The sequence below is a fragment of the Trichosurus vulpecula genome, chromosome 5 (genome assembly GCF_011100635.1).
Source record: "Trichosurus vulpecula isolate mTriVul1 chromosome 5, mTriVul1.pri, whole genome shotgun sequence".
Classification (NCBI taxonomy): domain Eukaryota; kingdom Metazoa; phylum Chordata; class Mammalia; order Diprotodontia; family Phalangeridae; genus Trichosurus; species Trichosurus vulpecula.
The window spans coordinates 112,898,029-112,917,188 of record NC_050577.1 but is presented as its reverse complement, the minus strand read 5'-3'; the positions used below and the strand labels follow the sequence as shown (position 1 = coordinate 112,917,188).

The 19,160-nt window shown below is 37.7% G+C and overlaps 1 protein-coding gene across 3 annotated transcripts in view; it reads left to right on the top strand.

Moving 5' to 3' along the window:
• Nucleotides 1-19,160, top strand: part of CALD1 (caldesmon 1) — an 81,876-nt gene that overhangs the window by 30,609 nt on the left and 32,107 nt on the right. For 2 of the 3 annotated variants that reach the window (XM_036761744.1, XM_036761743.1), the window contains exons 2-3: nucleotides 10,573-10,719; nucleotides 15,469-15,871. In XM_036761744.1, the coding sequence (XP_036617639.1) occupies nucleotides 10,573-10,719; nucleotides 15,469-15,871 (550 nt within the window). Of the gene's footprint in view, nucleotides 1-10,572; nucleotides 10,720-15,468; nucleotides 16,595-18,295; nucleotides 18,374-19,160 lie in introns of all 3 variants that reach the window. The other variant, XM_036761742.1, reaches the window with a different exon arrangement.

Here is a 19,160-nt window from a genome sequence, read left to right as displayed (position 1 = left end):
CATTGTTTAATATTATTTTTTAAAAAGAAGAAAATCAAATTACCAGTATTAAAAATGAAAAGGGTGAATACACCACTAATGAAAATGAAATTAAGGCAATTATTAGGAGTTATTTTGCCCAATTTTATGCCAATAAATTTAATAATTTAAGTGAAATGGAAGAATACTTTAAAAAACCATAAACTACAGATTAACAAAAGAGGAAATAGAATATCTAAATAGATATCTAAATAAACCTATTTTAGAAAAATACGTTGAACAGGCCATAAATGAGCTTCCTAAGTTAAAAGCACGAGGACCAGATGGATTTACAAGTGAATTCTACCAAACCTTTAAAGATCAACTAATTCCAATATTAAATAAATTATTTGGAACAATAGGCTAAGAAGGAGTCCTACCAAACCCCACCCTATCCTCTCCTCCACTGTAACATATCGTCCATTCATGCTTCTTCTGTATGAGATAATTTGCTCTGTTTTACCTCTTCCGATCCAATTCTATTTTTTAGGATCACGGCATCATAATCAACTCAACCGCATGCCTTCAATCTGTGTATCCTCTTTCTAACTACCCTAGTAATAATAACATTCTTACGAGTTACAAATATCATTTTCCCATATAAGAAGTAAACAGTTTAACCTTGTAATTAGTCCTTCATGTTTACTTTCTTATGTTTCTCCTGATTCTTGTAAATCAAATTTTCTGTTCAGTTCTGGTCTTTTCCTCAAGAATAACTGAAAGTCTTTTAATTCACTAAATTATCCATTTTTTCTTTGGAGAATTACACAGCTTTGCTGGGTAGGTTATTCTTGGTTTCAAACCAAACTCCTTTACTTCTTGGAATATTATATTCCATGCCCTTTGGTCTTTTAATGTAGAAGTTGCTAAACATTGTGCTATCCTTATTGTAGCTCCACAATATTTAAATCATTTCTTCCTAGCTGCTTGTAATATTTTCTCCTTGACCTGGGAGCTTTGAAACTATAATATTCCTGTGAGCTTGTATTTTGGGATCTCTTTCAGGCAGTGATAAGTGGATTTTTTCAATTTCTATTTTACACTCTAGTTTTAGAACATCAGGACAATGTTCTTTAATAATTTCTTGAAGTATAATGTCTACAATCCAGAGGTGAGGAACTCTGGGACTCTTTTTTTATCATAACTTTTATATGGTCTGACAATTTTTATCTCAATAAATTTTCTATGTCAGTTGTTTTTCTAATGAGATATTTCATATTCTCTTCCATTTTTTCATTCTTTTGACTTTATTATTTCTTGGCGTCCTAGGAAGTCATTAGCTTCCCCTTGCCCAATTCTAAGTTTTAAAGAGTTATTTTCTTTGGTAAGTTTTTGGATCTCTTTTTCCAAATGGTTGACTTTCTTTTCATAATTTTCTTGCATTACTCATTTCTTTTCCCAATTTATCTTCAAACTCTCTGATTTGATTTTTAAATCCCTTCTTAAGCTCTTCCAAGAACTCTTTTTGAGCTAGCGACCACTTTATATTTTTCTTTGAAGCTTCACAGAAAGCTGTTTTGTCTTCTGAGTTTGAACCCAGATCTTCTCTTTCACTATAGTAGCTATCCATGGTCAGGTTCCTTCTCTGTTCTTTACTCATTTTTATTTCACGTTACTAGCTGTGAACATTATGTTAAAGTCTGGCTCTGCTCCTATGTTGTGGAGGATAATGTCTCAGACCTAAAGTTTTTGTGCTGTTTTCTGAGCTCTGTGGCGGGTGGGGGGGGTGGTCTTTGGCCTCTTGGTTCTTCTAATGTTCTATAATCCAAGGTTAGTGCAGTCGCTGCTCCCCTGGCTCATACTTTGGTCTGTAAGTAACCTCAGGTACTTCTCTCTGACCCTAGACCCTGACCAGCCCCACCCATACCAGCACCACAAATGCTCTGACTCCCTGCCACCCCACAGGCATTCCCCTCTGCCCTAGAACAGAAACCAGGGACTCCATATGCCTGCCAGTGATCACAACCAGCAGGGCCCCAACACCACTCACCAGTACTCACCAGTTTTTGCTCCCTCCTCCTTGCCAGCAGCCACAGGTTATGGCTGGTCAGCATACCCTGGCCCTGTATCCAGCACCAGTAGAGGGGCCCCCACAGTCTTCCCTGATCAGGTACCCAAGCCCCACACTGTCTGTGGGGTGAAAGTTCCTGAAGGTAAGGCTGCTTTAAACACAGCTGCTCCCAGGGTCTGCTGTTTGTTGATTGGCCAGGATCTGCCTGGCTCTACCTGCACTTCACTCAGGCCAGACCACCAGTCCATCTACCAACTCACAGAAGGCTTGAGATCTACTTCGATAGAAAGAGCCCTTCCTCACCAATGAAACTATCAATCTTCAACATATTGCAAGAATATAAAAAGTCATATTAAACGGTGCTCCTCATTGTGTCTAATCCTATGTTTAGGCCCCAAGTGGTTCCCTTCTTTACCTACCCCTGGGCCCCCTGTATAACAAGGAAAAAACACTCTAGCTGGAGGTGAAGTAATAGTGGAAACTATGTGCCTAATACAGCAATCACCCTGTGGTTAAATAGTTATGGTTTGAGGGATGACACGAAGAAAAATTACTTTTATTTTAGAATCACTATTTTTTAGGATGCAAATGAAAGCAAGGTAAATGCTTGAAGTGTCCCATTCCTTCAACAAATATTTATTGAGGGCCTGCTATGTGCAAAGTCCTATGTTATTGTTACAGGGGACATACGTACAAAGATGTATGGGGTGATTTCTGAACTTGAAGAGCTTACGGTGGTAAGAAAAGTATTTTGAATGGTATAAAGTACGCTATAAATGTGACTTTTCTTTATCATCATCATCATCATTACAGTCTAGCAGGAGAACCAAGACCTATGTATGTCAACAAGTAACATGTAACTAAACATGGTATGCATATGTAGTGGGATTCATGAGTAATGTCAAGATGGGCAAGGAGGTAGAGATACTCCTTTGGGTTATATAATGGCTCTCCTGACATTATCGCTGGTGGAGACAGATGTGAGGAGCATTTCAAAAGAAGAAAATAGAATATAGTGCCCAGTTTGGTATTGAGGGGAAAAGGGGGGAAGCATCTGGGGTTCGGAACATTCAACTTTTCTTTCTCATAGCTTTAAATGTTGCAGTTATGTTGTAGTGATTTTATGTAAATAAATATAACACATTTCTCTTTGTATACAGACTTAACACAAAGCTTGCTGTTCTGGGCATTTCTCTAGATGAATACCAATAGTTAAATCAAAATGATATAAGAAATTATGTCCTAAAATGAGGAGAAAAGGTTTCTAGAAAAGGTTTCATTTAAAACACCAAAGAATTGTGTTCAACTGTCCTGTGTTTGGAAGGAAATTCTAATGCATAAAATGCTGGACCTGGAGTTAAAAAGATCTAGATTCAAATCACTCCTTGGACATTTATAAGCTTTGAGATAGTGGACAAGTCAATTAACTTCTCTAATCCTCAACGTCCTCATTTTTAAACTTCAGAGAATATATCTCAAATACTTACCTCGTAAGTTTATTTTATAAAATAAGATATATTAATGACATAATATATGATAATGAGGTAATTCAAATGAGATAATATAGCATCTTGTAAGCTTAAAATTGGTATGTAAATGTCAGCTATTAATGTTATTTTTTTCTTGTATTCAAAGATCTATAAAATCAAGAAATCTTCCCCCTCCCCACTTTGTTTCTAACCAAAGCTTTCCTACTGCAAATTAAGGCTGGTTCCTTTCAGTCTATTCTGAGTTAATAATTCTACCTATGGTTAATAATTAACAGTAGATTCAATACCTGTCAGAGAATTCCCAGTTTTCTTTTTTTCTGGCTTGTAAAGGCTTTGTTTATTTTCTTACTGCAACTCACTTAAAATATGCCTATTATAACAGTTTAAATTAAAAACTATTTTTGCATGAACCCAAACTGCAACAATTTACAGGCTTCCCATATTGAGAGAATTACATCTTAGAGCCTGGAAGAAGTCCAACAGACTCCTTCTTAAATATTGTCCATGCAATGATATTGAAGGCAAAGTTTACATGTTTCCATAGCTGAGGATTTTCCCTCATGTCCATAATATTGTCTGAAATTTGTGCTGAGTCCTTCCGAGTGATTGATAGAGCTATTTCAATGGGTTCAAAAATCAGCTTGCATATTTCCTATTATGAAATAGATCATTTTGGACCAGAGGGGGAGAAGGGTATTATATATTGAAAACAAAATAAATAACAGGAACATGACTGAGTTAATGGACCCCCAAATGATAAACAAGTACCTTTTTTAACTGTATGAGAGCTCTTAGATATTTTAAGTGCACTATACAGAGTGACAGAATCATTAAGGACAGAGGAATAAAGGTCCTTCTTAAAGTGCATTGGCCCCAAGTAGTTTTAGTATGGAGACAGGAAGTTGGACTCCAAGAAGGCAGATTTCTTGGGATAAGATGGGAGAGAGAGTCAGAAGCTTCCCCCATCTAACTTGCTTCCAAGTCTCCCTTCAGTTCAACTCAACCCAACAAAATATGTATTAACTTCCTATATATATATTATATATTACATATATTATATATATATATTTAAATATATATTATATATATATATATATATATATATATATATATATATTCAAATGGGGGAGACCCAAAGAAGAAAAAAAAATGACAGTACCTATCCTTAAGTGGTTTGCATTCCCCAGGGTGAAGAATGAGACTTAATAAAAGTGAGAATGTACAAAAGTACTCTAGGAAAATTTAAGGAGCAATTTTCATCTGGGAGATTCAGGGGGCCTTGGTGGAGAATGTAACAACTAAATTGAGTCTTGAAGGAAGTGTTGTATTTGTAACAGGCAGAGTTGAGGAAGAATTGCATTCTAGATATGGAGAACAACCTGAATGGATACAGGGAGATGGGAGAAGGCCTGCAGAATTCAAGAAACAGTTGATGGTCTAGTTTCACAAATGTGGAGTATATGTGAAAGGGAAGGATGTGAAATAAGTCTAGAAAGTCAGATTAGAATCCGATTGTGAAGGGCATTAAAAGGCAGGCTAAGGGTCTATAGTTCCTCTTCCTAGTAATAGTGAACAGCTGAAAGATCCCAAGCAGGAGTGTGACATGGCCACATGATTATTTTGGCAGATGTACCAAGGATGGACTTGGGAAAGAGAGTGAAGGATAGAGGCAGATCAGTTAGAAGGATTTTACAATAGTTTCGGTGAAAGCACAAAAGGTCCTGAACTCTGTTTCCCCTCTTCCTTCTCTCTCTCTCTTCTTAATTTCTCTTGCTTTTGTTTTCTATGTCTGTGTGTCCATCCCTTTGGGTCTGCAATGCTCCTTAACATTGAAAGAAAATATATTCCTCATGGGAAATGCCCTTTACTGATCCTTCTCATTTCTTCCTGACTAGAAGAGAAATAAGGGACCTCTTCTGTTACTGCGATATCTGCATTGCATTTATGTTGGTATTACCAGAAGAGTCTCAAGCCAGTAGAATAAGTAGCAAACTGGGGGGGAAGAGAAGGGAGAGAGAGGAGGTGGGGAAGGGAAGAAGCGAGAAAGAGAGAGAGAGAGAGAGAGAGAGAGAGAGAGAGAGAGAGAGAGAGAGAGAGAGAGAGAGAGAGAGAGAGAGAGAGAGAGAAGTAAAGGGAAGCTTTCTTCAAGCTATAGGGAACCCAGTGAACTGTACAAACATAAGTCAAACAAAGAGCCATGCACAGGAAGTAAGCTTGTAAGGAGAAAGAATCATGCCTTTTTTCTTTATCCATTGGATAAGTCTGGAAAAGTATTGAAGAATAAGGAAATATATACCTACAAACACATCAAATAGGAAATAATGGTCTTATTCAAGCATCTTCCTCACCAACTTTCTCTTCTCCTTGCTCAGTATAGAAAGATTCCTTTAGCCTGTCTCATTTGAGAGACCCAGACCCCCAAAGTTCTCACTTACTTGTCATCCAAGTAACATTTCATAAATCTGAGCATTCTAGCTGCGAGCCACAGAACCTGATATAATTATCCTATAACTTAAACCCAGTGAGACAGTAGAATACTATATTCCCAAGGTCTTGAGATGTCTTTCCTGTAAGAAAACTGTAAGCCTTCTAAGGAAAATTACCCATCGTAGAGATTGGCCTTTGTTTTTCCTGGAAATATTAGTCTTAAAGTTGTGGTTCTGGGAATGGTGAGGTGCCAATCCTGTCTCCTTTTCCTCCTTGAGGCCCCCACAGACTCCCAGAGCGCTCCAAGAAATGCAATTTAGACCGTCTCCTTCTCTCCTGAACCATTTCTAAGGTTAGCAACACTGCTGCCCTGCAGAGAGAATGCTCAAGCTCCTGTCTTAAAACTAAGAAATAAGTGAAAAGAGAACAGTTCCCAAGAAAGAAAGTACAGTAATCTCTTTGTTGTCCAGCATGGTCAGGAAACAGGATACTCTGGTTAGTACTTTGGTTAATAGTGAGTTACCATACATGCCAGACAGGGATTACTAATTTTCAAAGACTTATAATAAGATATACTTAACACCACAGCTATGCTGAACTTAATCTTTCTTCAATGATTCAGAAGTTACTCGGGATATTGCTGGGTTCCAGGGTCACCATTTTGAATATCTATTATCACTGTACTTTAGATACAAACATATGCTAGGCGATAGAATAGTGGATAAAGCAACCTTTTTTTTTACTACAGTTTAACAAAGGGTAGAACTAAATTAAAGGTTAGTTTGATTTTTAAAATGATATTTTTAATGCTAAGTAGCCTATCAGATATTAAATATGACGTATAGAGAACCAGATAGGTACATAAAATATCCTTCAGATGAGGCATAGAACAAAGGTTGCTTTATCACTCATTTACATTAAGGATCCTGTATCATTGTTCTGTGTCTTGGTCATCTTCCAACTTGGCTCCCAGCCTCCTGCATGAAGTTCTGGAGGAGAAGGCAGTCTCTTATTCTTGGAGGAATAATGACTATTGTATCTCTCACTGCCTGAGAGAGAAAAATGTTACTGTGTGCATGGTTCTATCTATAGTGCCCAGCCAAAAAGATAACTTTTTTTCTTAAAGTGAAGTGAGTGCTACTGAGAAGTCCCAGTTTCAGCTGTACTATGGGAATCCTAAAATCAGTTGCATCATGGGATTTTCCAACAGACTGAGTAATATGGTGACCATCTACAAGTATTTCCAAATGTTAGGTCTCAAATCATCCAATCACATTCATTTATTGAGTGTTCACTCTATATGTACCATTGTACTAAGCCCTGAGACAGGAGTGAGGAACCTGAGGCCTCAAGGTCACATGTAGCCTCTAGGTCCTCGAGTGTGACCCTCTGACTGAATCCAAACCTCACAGAACAAATCGGGGAAGTTTGGATTCAGTCAAAAGGCTGCCCTTGAGGACCTAGAGGGCCCATGTGGCCTTGAGGCCACAGGTTCCCCACCCCTGTGCTGAGGCAATTACAAAAGAAGACAGTTCTGCCCTCAAGGAAATAGTGCTTTAGTGGGGAGAGGAGGGGACAGGTGATTAGAACATATATAAACTTGAGAAAAGTCCCACAGTGAAACACAAACACATGACACTGTAGTATGAAGTATTCCAGTTCTGCATGTTTCATTTAAGATGGCTCTAGAGTTTGGTACTAGAAAAGACCTCAGAAGTCATTTGGTCCAACCTTCTTATTTTATAGATGCCAAAACTCAGGACAAGAGAAATTAGGTAGCTCGCTTAACGTGTCTAGCACACAGTAGGAACTTAATAAATGCTTACTGATTGCTCAGGGTTATTCAGGTATCTTACTGTGTACATACACCGAGTTTGGGGACAAGGCTACAATAGTTATGTACTGTCAACATCTCTAGAGTATCATCAAAAGTTATTATACAACAAATTAACAATGGCTTCATGTGCATTAGAGTCTAATGTGGTTTCTAATAAATATGTTACTTTGAGATCCCTGATAGAATGCAAGCAAGCTCTTTGAGGACTGGGACTATTTCACTTTTGTCTTTGTATTCTCATTGCCTGGCACAGAGTTAAGTGCTTAATAAATGCTTCTAGATTGATGGATTTAAACCCAGGTCCTCTGACTCCAGATCCAGCATTCTTTCTACTGTAACTCACTGCCATATATCAAGCATATTGATAGTCTGAAAAATGATCAGAGGAGAACCAACAGGATGGTAAAAGGGCTCCAGGTCATGCCTTAGGAGCATGGGTCGAAGGAACTAGGGATAGCTTTTAGAAAGAGAAGATTTGGGGCAGGGTGGGACATGAGGGCTTTTTTCGAGCCTTTGACAGAACACCTAGAAGAAGGATTAGACTTACAAAAGAAGAAGCAAATTTAGGCTTGATGTCAGGGGAAGCTTCATAAGAGAATTATCTAAAAGTAAAATTGGCTACCTAACCTCAATTCGCTGGAGGTCTTCAAGTAGTCAGTGAAACAAACATTTTTAAGCACATTTATTAGGCACTGTGCTGAGCTGGGGATACAAAGAAAGGCAAAAGACAGTCTCTGCTCTCAAGGATGTCATGGTCTAATGTGGGAATAAAGACAAGAAGACCGCTTGCTGGATATGTTGTTCAGTTAGTGTTAGGCTACCCATGAGGCCCCTGCCAACTCTGGAATTTTTGTTCTGAGCATATTAATATACACAAGTGGAAGAAGAGTGACAAGGAAGAGAGTAATCAAAGTGGAGTGAAGTTAGTGAAAGCTTTTATCTTAAAGGACATCAATCTTTATTCCAGTCTTGCAAGTATTGCAAATGAATTGGTAAAAATTAAGTGGGAGGTCATTTCAAATATAAGAATAATATCCCCAAAGACATAGAGATGGAATAACCAAGAGGTAGTCAAGAAAGGATAAGGAGACAAAAATCTAGCTAATGAAGACCAATGTGCATCCCAAATGACTAATGTTAAAACATGCTTCTACTGAGAAGCAGTAAACTATAAAAGCTGAATATTGCATGTGCTATTAGTTCTAATTTCTAATGAGACTGTTTTGCTTAATTGTTTGTTGTTGTTGTTGTTTTTAAGAAAAGGTAGTGTGCAGAATGTTTGCTGGGAAATGATTATCTTCTTAATTAAATGTATCAATTAAAGGAATTCTACATTCTGCATAAAGAAATATAGTGGAAGGGTAATTTTTAAGAAGAGGAAGGAAGAGAAGGAGGAATAAAAGAGGGGAGGCTAAGGCTAGGGAGGGAGAGAGAGAGAGAGAGAGAGAGAGAGAGAGAGAGAGTTTAATAGCTATGGAAGGAAGAATTTGATGAAGCCTTTGAATGCTAAACTTAAGGGTTTTGTTGGTTTTTATTTGGTTGGTTTTATAACAGCAGCAAGCTTCTGAAGGTTCTGGCATAGAAGAGGTCATGATGAATAACAGTATTAATAAGTGTGGTCAAAATTGATTGGAGGAATGGGACCTGGAAAAAAAAACAGAGGGTAAAGATGAGGGTAAATATATGTGCTTGAGTCACTGAAAGCCAATCTGCAGGCTTTCTGTGAATCCAAGTAGAAATGACTCATTGAGAATCCAAACAGGAGGTTTGGTATTGCACATTTCCCTCAAGAAACAAACATTTTTGAATAGTCAGCAATAAGAGTGAATAAAAAGTTGATGATCCAGCTGCTGACACCTGTTTACACTGTTTGATTTGCAGCCCAAGATATTTATTAACCTGTGCATAGAGCAATATAAAATCATGTCACAGTCTGGCCCCAATCTACTGCTGAACTTACAGGCCCCTGACAGTTAACTATGTCCTCTTCTGGGAAAACCAGAACGGTCATTGCCAGTTCAAGCCAGGATCAAAGAGAAGAAATCATTAAGTTCATCATATCAGGATGCATGAATCTGAATATGGACTTTAGGCAAGACAAAATAGACTGGTGGTATTTATGTCTTTGGGGATTTTCTGCCTTCCTGATAAAGGTTATCCTGGCCACCAGGGCCAACCACCAGGGCAATGGACCATTGTGGACTGGAACAAGGAATAAAAGTCTATGGATGATGCAGGAAACAGGAAATGGAAGAGCAAGAAAACAACAATAACTACACTTAAAAAAATAAAAAAAATCTTAATCCGTGGATGAAAGGCTGGTAAATTAAGAGCTAAAAACAAAGCAATATTCCTATCCCTGAGATGTCAGGCATAATCTGTGATTCCAATGATTCTCACTTGAGTCAAAGCTACATTACTAGGACCAATAGTAAAGAATGATGATTTTTTCTTCTTACTATGTTTCACGTAGTTTATGTGTATGGGAGAGAATAATAGACTGGTTTAAAACATTTTAAAGCTAATTCTTTAGGAGGTGACATTTTACTAAACCATCTTAGTTTGCTTACTAGCTTAAAAATGTCACCTTGGGAAAGATAAGGCAACCCTCAAGTATCTACTGAAAATGTAAATTTCACTAGGGCAGGGATCAGGTTTTCTAAAAACTTTACCTCAGCACTTGGCATGTTTAAGAAATGATGAGTGAATTGATTTGATTTTCATTGAGAAGGAAAATGAATAGTGATGATGATTTTTATTCTCAAGGTTGTGTCATTGGTATATTTCAGAATAGCCTATCAGAGAAATGATGATGATGAAGAAGAGGCTGCTAGAGAACGTCGCCGTAGAGCCCGGCAAGAGAGGCTTCGTCAAAGGGAAGAGGAGGAGTCCTTAGGCCAGGTGACCGAAAAAGTGGAGGTTAATGCCCAGAACAGGTAATGCATTCATCACTATGTGGAGCCCTTGTAAAACTTGCTAGTATGTCCATTGAGTAGGATTTGTTTGGAACAAAGCATTCCAACATTTTATGGATTTTAAATTTCAGTATAATGGTGTTTACCCATGGCCACTGAATCAACTATTTTTCAATCAAGCTAACTTCTTCATAATAACAAGTCTTAATGCATTTGATCTCATCTGTTTTGCTATATAATCTGGTTTGGTCATAGAGATTTTACCCCCTCCCCCCTAACCCCATGAACTGTTTTGTTTTTCTTTGATTTTAGTATTTTTGTAGACATGTTAAAGAAACTTCAGCTAATTTCTGTAGGATATTTATCCACTAAGCCTAAATAAATAGTTCTATTTTCTATTTTCCACTAAACCTTCTCTTTGAGATCTTCTGACTTTACTATAGTCATTATTAATCATCAATAAATGAAAATAAGACCAAATTTCTCAAGGATATGAATTGTGAATGCCTTTTCCTAATAGAAGGCTACCCCTTTTAATTTTCCAAAGCTCGGAGACCACATCAAGGCACGGCATCTTACTTAAACTAACAAATAATTATTCTTCCTAAAAAAAGGCTATTATTTCTTTGCCAAGAGCTATACAGTATTGTCTTTATAATACATATGGGTATATATGTTACATATATATTAATTCACTGTTGGTGGAACTCTGAACTGATCCAAACATTTTGGAAAGCAATCTGGAATTATGCCCAAAGAAGTATCAAACCACCTATACCTTTGACCCACCCATACCACTACTGGGTCTGTTTCTCAGGATGATCAAGGGAAAAGGAAAAAACCTATATGTTCTTAAATATTTATAACAGCTTTCTTTATGGTGGCAAAAAACCCTGGAAATTCAAAGATGACAGTCAATTAGGGAATGGCTGAACAAGGTGTGGTATATGATTGTGATGGAATATTACTGTGCTATAAGAAATGATGAGCTCTATAATCTTGGAAAAACATGGATAGAATTGCATGAAATAATGAAGAGTGAAATGAGCAGAATGAAGAGAACATTGTATATAATAACAATATTGTTTTATGAACAACTTTGAGTGAATAAGTCATCTTTACTATTATAAATAACCAAATTAACTACAAAGGACATATGAAGGAAGACGCTATCTGCATCTAGAGAAAGAGCTGACAAATAAAAGTATGTAGAGAATGGTTTTACAGAGAGAGAGAGAGAGAAAGAGAGAGAGATACATATTTTTTGTGCCTAATGGTAGTCATCTCTAGGGTTAGGGGAAGGGGGAAGAAAGAAAAATAAAAAAAAGAAGTTACATGATAATTTTATTATATATTTAAAAGGAATAGCAAGTTGTACATAATAGATCTGCAGTTTCATGTACAAGTATCTTTTTCTATTCTACCATGTTATGGAAATGCTTGTTTTATTTCTTAAGTTCAGAATAAAATAAATAAAATTTAAAAATAAAAAAACTCTAAGGTGGAGGCAGGGGAAAATGCAAGAAGTAAAGTGAAGGAGATATACTTCCAAAGAAGCACCTTTGTTACTGCTTGTTGGCCTGATAACATTATATACTAAACAGTCATATCTCTAACGTCAGAGAGTGAAAGGAACTGAGAAGACTGGCTAGCCAAGCAAAAGGGAATAAGAAAGATCTACCTAGGCTAAGAATTCTTGGCATCCCAGTTAAGCAAATGGTGGTCATGGGCTTTCTGATGAATCAGGATCAAGGTAGTATAGTTCTTTTTCCCTTTTCAGTTTTGACTTTGGAGAGGGCAAGATTAAAGATGAAAGAATAAAGAAACAAGGCCAGCTTGAAGAGTAAAGAAAAAAAAAAGCCAGTCAATATGCAAGAGCTAATAAGAAAATATAGGCAGCTAGGTTACACAGTGGACAGAGTACTGGCCATGGAGTCAGGAAGACCTAAGTTCAAATCCAGCCTTAGACACTTACTAGCTGTGTGACCCTAGGCAAGTCACTTTACCCTGTTTGCCTCAGTTCCTCATCTGAAAATAAGCTGGAGAAAGAAATGGCAAACCACTCCAGCATCTTTACCAAGAAAACCCCCCAAAGGGGGTCACTAGTCAAAAATGACAGAAAACAACTGAATAGCAACAACAATAGAAAGACATGCCATGAATGCCTATCAGGGCAGATAGGACCTGATACCCCATTCTTCTAACACAGCTGATAAATAGCATCTTTGGGGTACATTAAGCCCAGAAGAGGCTAGAAGAAGTAAAAAGTTTTCATGCCATAGCTGCTTTCAAGACCTGAAGAGTGAAATGCTAAGCATGGCCTGAGAAGACTTTGGACTCTAAAAAGCAAGTCAAAATATATTTGTCACTCAATATTTAGTTAAGAAGGGATTTAAAATATTTTAATTTACTTAGCAGGGTGGCTGGATGTTTTATTTCTTTAAATCTTCCTCCAAATTGTAATTCATTTGGTATTCATCTTTTATAAAGCTGAGTTATCCAACCAACACTATTGCTTCAATAAAGAGTGCTCTTCTTTTTGTAAAAAACAACCATACTTAACATACAACTGTGTATTATCTCTGAGACATCAGTTTTCCATAACCGAAACAAGTCTAAACTACCCTAAGTGCTATCTCTAACTGCTGTCACTGTAGCAGATCTATAGCCATTAGAATTTCAGTCATAAAGTCTTAGGAAGAAAGAACTAGTCTCTAGAGTGTGTCTTGCAAATTGAACCTATTTCAGTGCCAGCAAATATCACACTTAGGTAGCCCTATTCAGATACATTCTATAGAATGCTTGTAAGTTATAGTTAACTGTACTCAATATTGTTTGATTTCCAAGGAAAACAAAGGTATAACAGAGCCCACTGATTTCAGCTGATACTCTTTGAATATTAGGTTTGGTAGATGACAATAGATGCCATTTAATTCAACTTGAAGATTAGGAAACTGGGTTGCTTAAGGTATTAATTAACACTTAGTCTAGTTAGTACCAGAGAGGGGACAAAAACCCAGTTTCCTGTTCAGTGTGGTTTTCTGTATGATTTCCAAATGCTTGGAATTCAGATGAACTCAAAATGCCTTATCAACAGAAATTAGAATGTATAATACTTACCTTGGTACCCATCTTAGTATCCATGAGGCTTTTAAGAAGGGAGGCTGTAAAGCACCAGTGGACAAAGAACTATACTTTAATGAAGAAGACCTGGATTCACATCCTGCCTCTGACACATACTAGCTGTGTGTCTTTGAGCAAATCATTTAACCACTGTTTGCCCCAGGGTTCCTATAAGGTGGGGGTAGAGGGCAGATCATAATAGTACCTACCTTACAGAGTTGTTGTGAGATTGAAATAAGCTAATGTAGCTAAAACACTTTGAAAAATATTAAGTGGTATATGAATCTTTATCTTCTCTTTTTATCCTGCTGATTAATCTCTACATCACTCTCTGCCTCTTTCAAACAAATAAATATAGATTTTTAAAATATGATTGAATTCGTTTGTTTTTGGAGGAAATCAAGGTGAAGTGACTTGTCTAGGGTCACATAACTAGTAAATATCTGAGGCCAGATTTGAACTCAGGTTTTCTTTGACTCCAGGCTAGTGTTCTATCCACCACACCACCTAGCTGCCACTATAAATGAATTTCAACAAACATATGTCTTTACTATACAATTGCATTAATATACAATATCATTATTAAAGTCAAAAGGCATGCAGTTTCAAAAGAGAAAATACCATTAATAACTTTATTAACTACATAAATAAATAAATTTATTAACTACAAGTGTCATCAGGGAAATTTAATCTTTGCTTTTCTAATGGATGTACGAGGTAGCACTGAGGTCAGGTAATTTTTAAAATCTAGTTTTTCTATGCCTTTAATTACTGTTTCCAAATTGGAAATTGTGTTTAGGCAAAAAATAAGAGAACTTGAACCTCAAATGGTTCACTTTTGATTGGAATCATAAAATCTGAAGGAGTTTCTGAAGTTGGTGAGCCACAATTTTGCAACTCTGGCCAGAGCTCTTGATATCACAAACTATTTGATTTCTGCTCACAAAGGCCAGCACCCCTGCCTCAGGGGCATATTCAGAACACTGTAGCCAGAGCTATCAGCTCATCAAAATCCCAAACTGCAACCCTCTTAACTTTACGTCATGACCCTTGATAATAGAAGGAGCTAAGGGATCTTCATGGGGTAGTTTGTTTTCTTAAAGAATTTTCCCTTTTATTTCTATTGCCTAGAGACAACCAAACATTTCTGAGATAAGCACATCTTTATTCACAAAAATGTTGATTTACTTAAAGTAGGGGTCAAACATTCTGATACCCCTTGGAGTCCTAGAATTCTCCAGCATTTGCTACATTCACTTCAATTCAATTTAACAAATATTTAATTAAACACCTACTCTGAGCCAGGCCATGTACCAGGTACTATGAATACAAAAACAAAACAGTCTTTATCATCAAGGAGCTTATATTATACATTAAAATATACTGCTAGCCTACTGAACAGTGGGAATACCATATTTACCTAATATGCTCTTCCTTAAATACTACTACTCCACATCCCCAGATTATGGGGATGCTCTAGGGGAACATGGTACCATCCTAGAATTGCAGTACCATACCAGAAGATCACATATCACCTTGAACATCTGTGGTGATGGTGGTTCAGAGTGCTGGTGATTTAAAGGATTGGTGAATCAGACTTTCAAATAATTAATGGGAATGCCATTTTTTTTCCCTCATATCGTACAGTGTGGGTGATGAAGAGACAAAAAGTACCACCGTATCAAACACTCAAGTTGAAGGAAGTGATGATGCTGCATTCTTGGAGCGGTTGGCACGTCGGGAAGAACGACGCCAAAAGCGCCTTCAGGAAGCTTTGGAGCGCCAGAAGGAGTTTGATCCAACAATAACAGATGAAAGTTTGTCACTATCCAACAGGAGAGCTCAAAACGATGCAGCAGAAAATGAGACTTCGGAGAAGGAAGAGAAAAGTGAAATCCGCCAAGAAAGATATAAAGTAGAGGAAACTGAAACAATCACCAAGTCCTACCAGAAGAATGATTGGAGGGAACCTGAAGAAGACAAGAAAGAAGGAAAAGAGAAAGAAGAGGAAGAAGAGAAGCCCAAGCAGAGAATCATTGAAGAAAATCAGGTAGAGGTGATGGTAGAAAAGAAAACAGAAACCCAAGAGGAAAAGGTAGTAATAGAATTGAAAAATGGTCAGGTCTATGCAGAGGAACCTAAAATAGATGAGAGGACAGTAGATACAGATGAGTTTACAGGTAATGAAAAAGTAGAGAAGCAAGATCAGGCTGAGGCCGAGAAGCTAAGATTGGAGGCTGAGGCAGAGAAGCTAAGGCTGGAGGCTGAGGCAGAGAAGCTAAGGCTGGAGGCTGAGGCAGAGAAGCTAAGGCTGGAGGCTGAGGCAGAGAAGCTAAGGCTGGAGGCTGAGGCAGAGAAGCTAAGGCTGGAGGCTGAGGCAGAGAAGCTAAGGCTGGAGGCCGAGGAAAGGGAACGGATTAAGGCTGAAGAAGAACGGAGAGCTGAAGAAGAAAGAATGAGAATTGAAGCAGAGAAAAGATTGGCTGCCCAAGAAAAGGAAAGGAAGGCGGCAGAGGAAAGGGAAAGGATTAAGGAGAAAGAGAGACGAGCAGCAGAGGAAAGGGAACGGGCAAAAGCAGAGGAGAAACGTGCAGCTGAAGCAAAAGCTAAGCTAGAAGAGCAGATGATTAAAAAGCAGTTAGAAGAAAAAAGAGACAAAGCAGCAGAAAAACAGATAAAAGGGGGGAAGGGAGAAGAGAAAATGCAAGAAAAAAGGGTAAATGAAAAGAAAGTACAAGATAATAAACTTCAGCCAGCTGTCCTAAAAACTCAGGTACAGTAAACATTTTGCACCACGTGTGTATTGCCTGTGACTTGTGAGAAATGTAATGCACATCAAATCTAGGACTGGGCCATGTCCATATAGTACCACCAATGTGATCATCTGAAAAATCTGTTCATTTTTTTTGCAGTCATTGTAATAGCCACCAAGCTATCAATTAATCACTAGAACATCTATAGACAGATTAATTGCTTCGAAATCAACCATTATGACTGCCAAAAAAATGAATAAACTAAAAAAAGTCATTTTGGTGGCACTGTGTAGACTCACTTGTCTGTTTCTGCTTCTTTACTAATTCTTTGTAAAATTAACTTTCTTCATTTCTCACTGAATAGCCTTAATTATCAAGTTCTGTAACATATAATGGGTCTACATGAGTAAGATGTTCCTAAATATTGGATCTCAAACATTTACTACCCTGTGTACTTGGGGCTTGAGAAAATTCTGAAAAAAACTGTAGGACAAGAACCTAACACCTAAAATTTACAATTTAAAAAAAATCCTCACAGTAAAAGCAATCAGTTTGAAATATAACTGGTAGTAAAGGCAACAAATCAATCAATTAACTAATTAACAAATTTAAGATGAAGCAAATTTTGATGTTGGGGCATTTCCATGAACACCTACCTTAAAATGAATGCCAAAGCATTTAACATCATGTAGACCCATATTCAAAGATTTAAGGTAGCCTTTCAGAAAATCTATAGCAACATAACTGTCTAGTAAGTTAAATATATGTATGTATGTATTATATACATATATATGTGGATTTTATTCTTTTTGAATGTGAATGGCAGGCAAAGCTGTAACTAGCTTGGGGTGGACTAAACTTTGCTAATATCTGGTAGGAGTGGATAAAAAGTATACATTTCCTCTTGGAAATGACTGCATTGCCCATGCCTCATCTCCTGATCCTCCAGAGGTATGAAGTACAACTGCTCCTGGCCACTAATCCCAATGTCCCATCACTGTGATGCTCTTTCCCTGGGGTTTGCCATCCAGGGTCTTCTGGGGACAGGGTTCTCCCTCCTCCCTTCCCCCTTTATCTTGCCTGGAATGACATCTTAGGTGGTGAGACTGTCTTCTGGGTTTCTGTGTCACCCACCCCAATGAATTTGCCCCAGGTCCAGTTTTGCCTAATTAATGGCTCTAGATACAAATCATCTATGATAAGGGAAAGGAGAGTTGGTGAAAACTCTCAGTGGGCTATTAAAGTCCTTGGGTTTAATCTACAAGGCTACCTTAAAATCATCTCTGCCTAAGCATGAGATTATACCAGACATGTTCACCTCCCCATAGAGAATTTTCCGTCACTGCTTCACCACTGAGGCTATTCATGCCTAGACCTTCACAGGGGCTATGTGAGCATGGTGCTAGCCAAGGGATTTGTGGGAGAAAAACTCACCAAGCTACACAAGATTAACCAGCACCCACAGGAAGCATCATGTCATGCTAGTCCTCCATGAGAACACTGGAACACGAGAGATTTGGGGTGGGAAGATACAAACACATGTCTTGCTATATTACACTAGAATGGGTCTTGTCATGGTTGTTGTCACCAAAACAGAGTGTGATCACTAAGGCAGCTTAAAAAAATTGCTCGGGCACATGCCACAGAGCCTGAACACCATTTCAGGGGGCAAGGTTTATGGTAAAATGAATGACCCTGACATCCTTAAAAAAATGAAAAAGGGAGAAGAAAAAGGGCTCAAAGTGGAAGTTAAAAAAGAAAAATCCCAAGAAGACAAGCCTACCTTCAAAAGACAGGAGGTAAATATACTTGAGAAATAACCAAGTCATAGTGCTAAAGACATGTCTCTGTCTCATTCAAGACACAGAGGTCCCAGGACATTTAGTTCCTCTTTTCTCTGTTTGCCTCCCCATCCTTCCCCCACTGTACTATGTGCTTCTTCTTCAAGCTATCCTGCTTTCCTTCCAATCATGAAAATATTTCTAATCTCCTTAACCAATATAGCTGACTTTGACCAATGGCTCAGTTTCTAAGAGAAAACTGGTCCCCCATGCTCCCCAGTAGAAAACTTGGTGAATTGAAGATAACGATTTGGGATTTCCAAATGAAAAGTTTGGCAAAATGTTCTGCATTGCATTTCCATGGTACACACAGCAGCTGGTGCCAGGGTGTTTTACTGTATGGTAAGTAAATGAAGTTGCCAATGGTCTTACTTGTAAGAATATTGTGCTCTTGAGCTTCAAACAATCACAAACATTAGGTTAGAAAGCCTGGCCCAGTGTCATTAGCTAAAGTTAAAATTTGGACATGTTTGAGACTGCTGGAGTCTATGAAAGAAGTTAAATTGGGGCTATTAGAAGTAGGAAAAATTGAGTCATATAGCTCTTGGGGCTGGTAAGGTAGCCAAGTGGAACCAAATAAAATTAGTAAAGTCTTCTGTATTACTGTTTCTGCAACTTAGTACCCCCTCCAAGACAGGATTGACATACAGATGTAACTCAAGTTAAGAAAAACCAGGATATCATTCAAGTACAAATACGAAAACCCAAATGCAGAAAAAAACCAAAAAATTGTTTATTCACTATG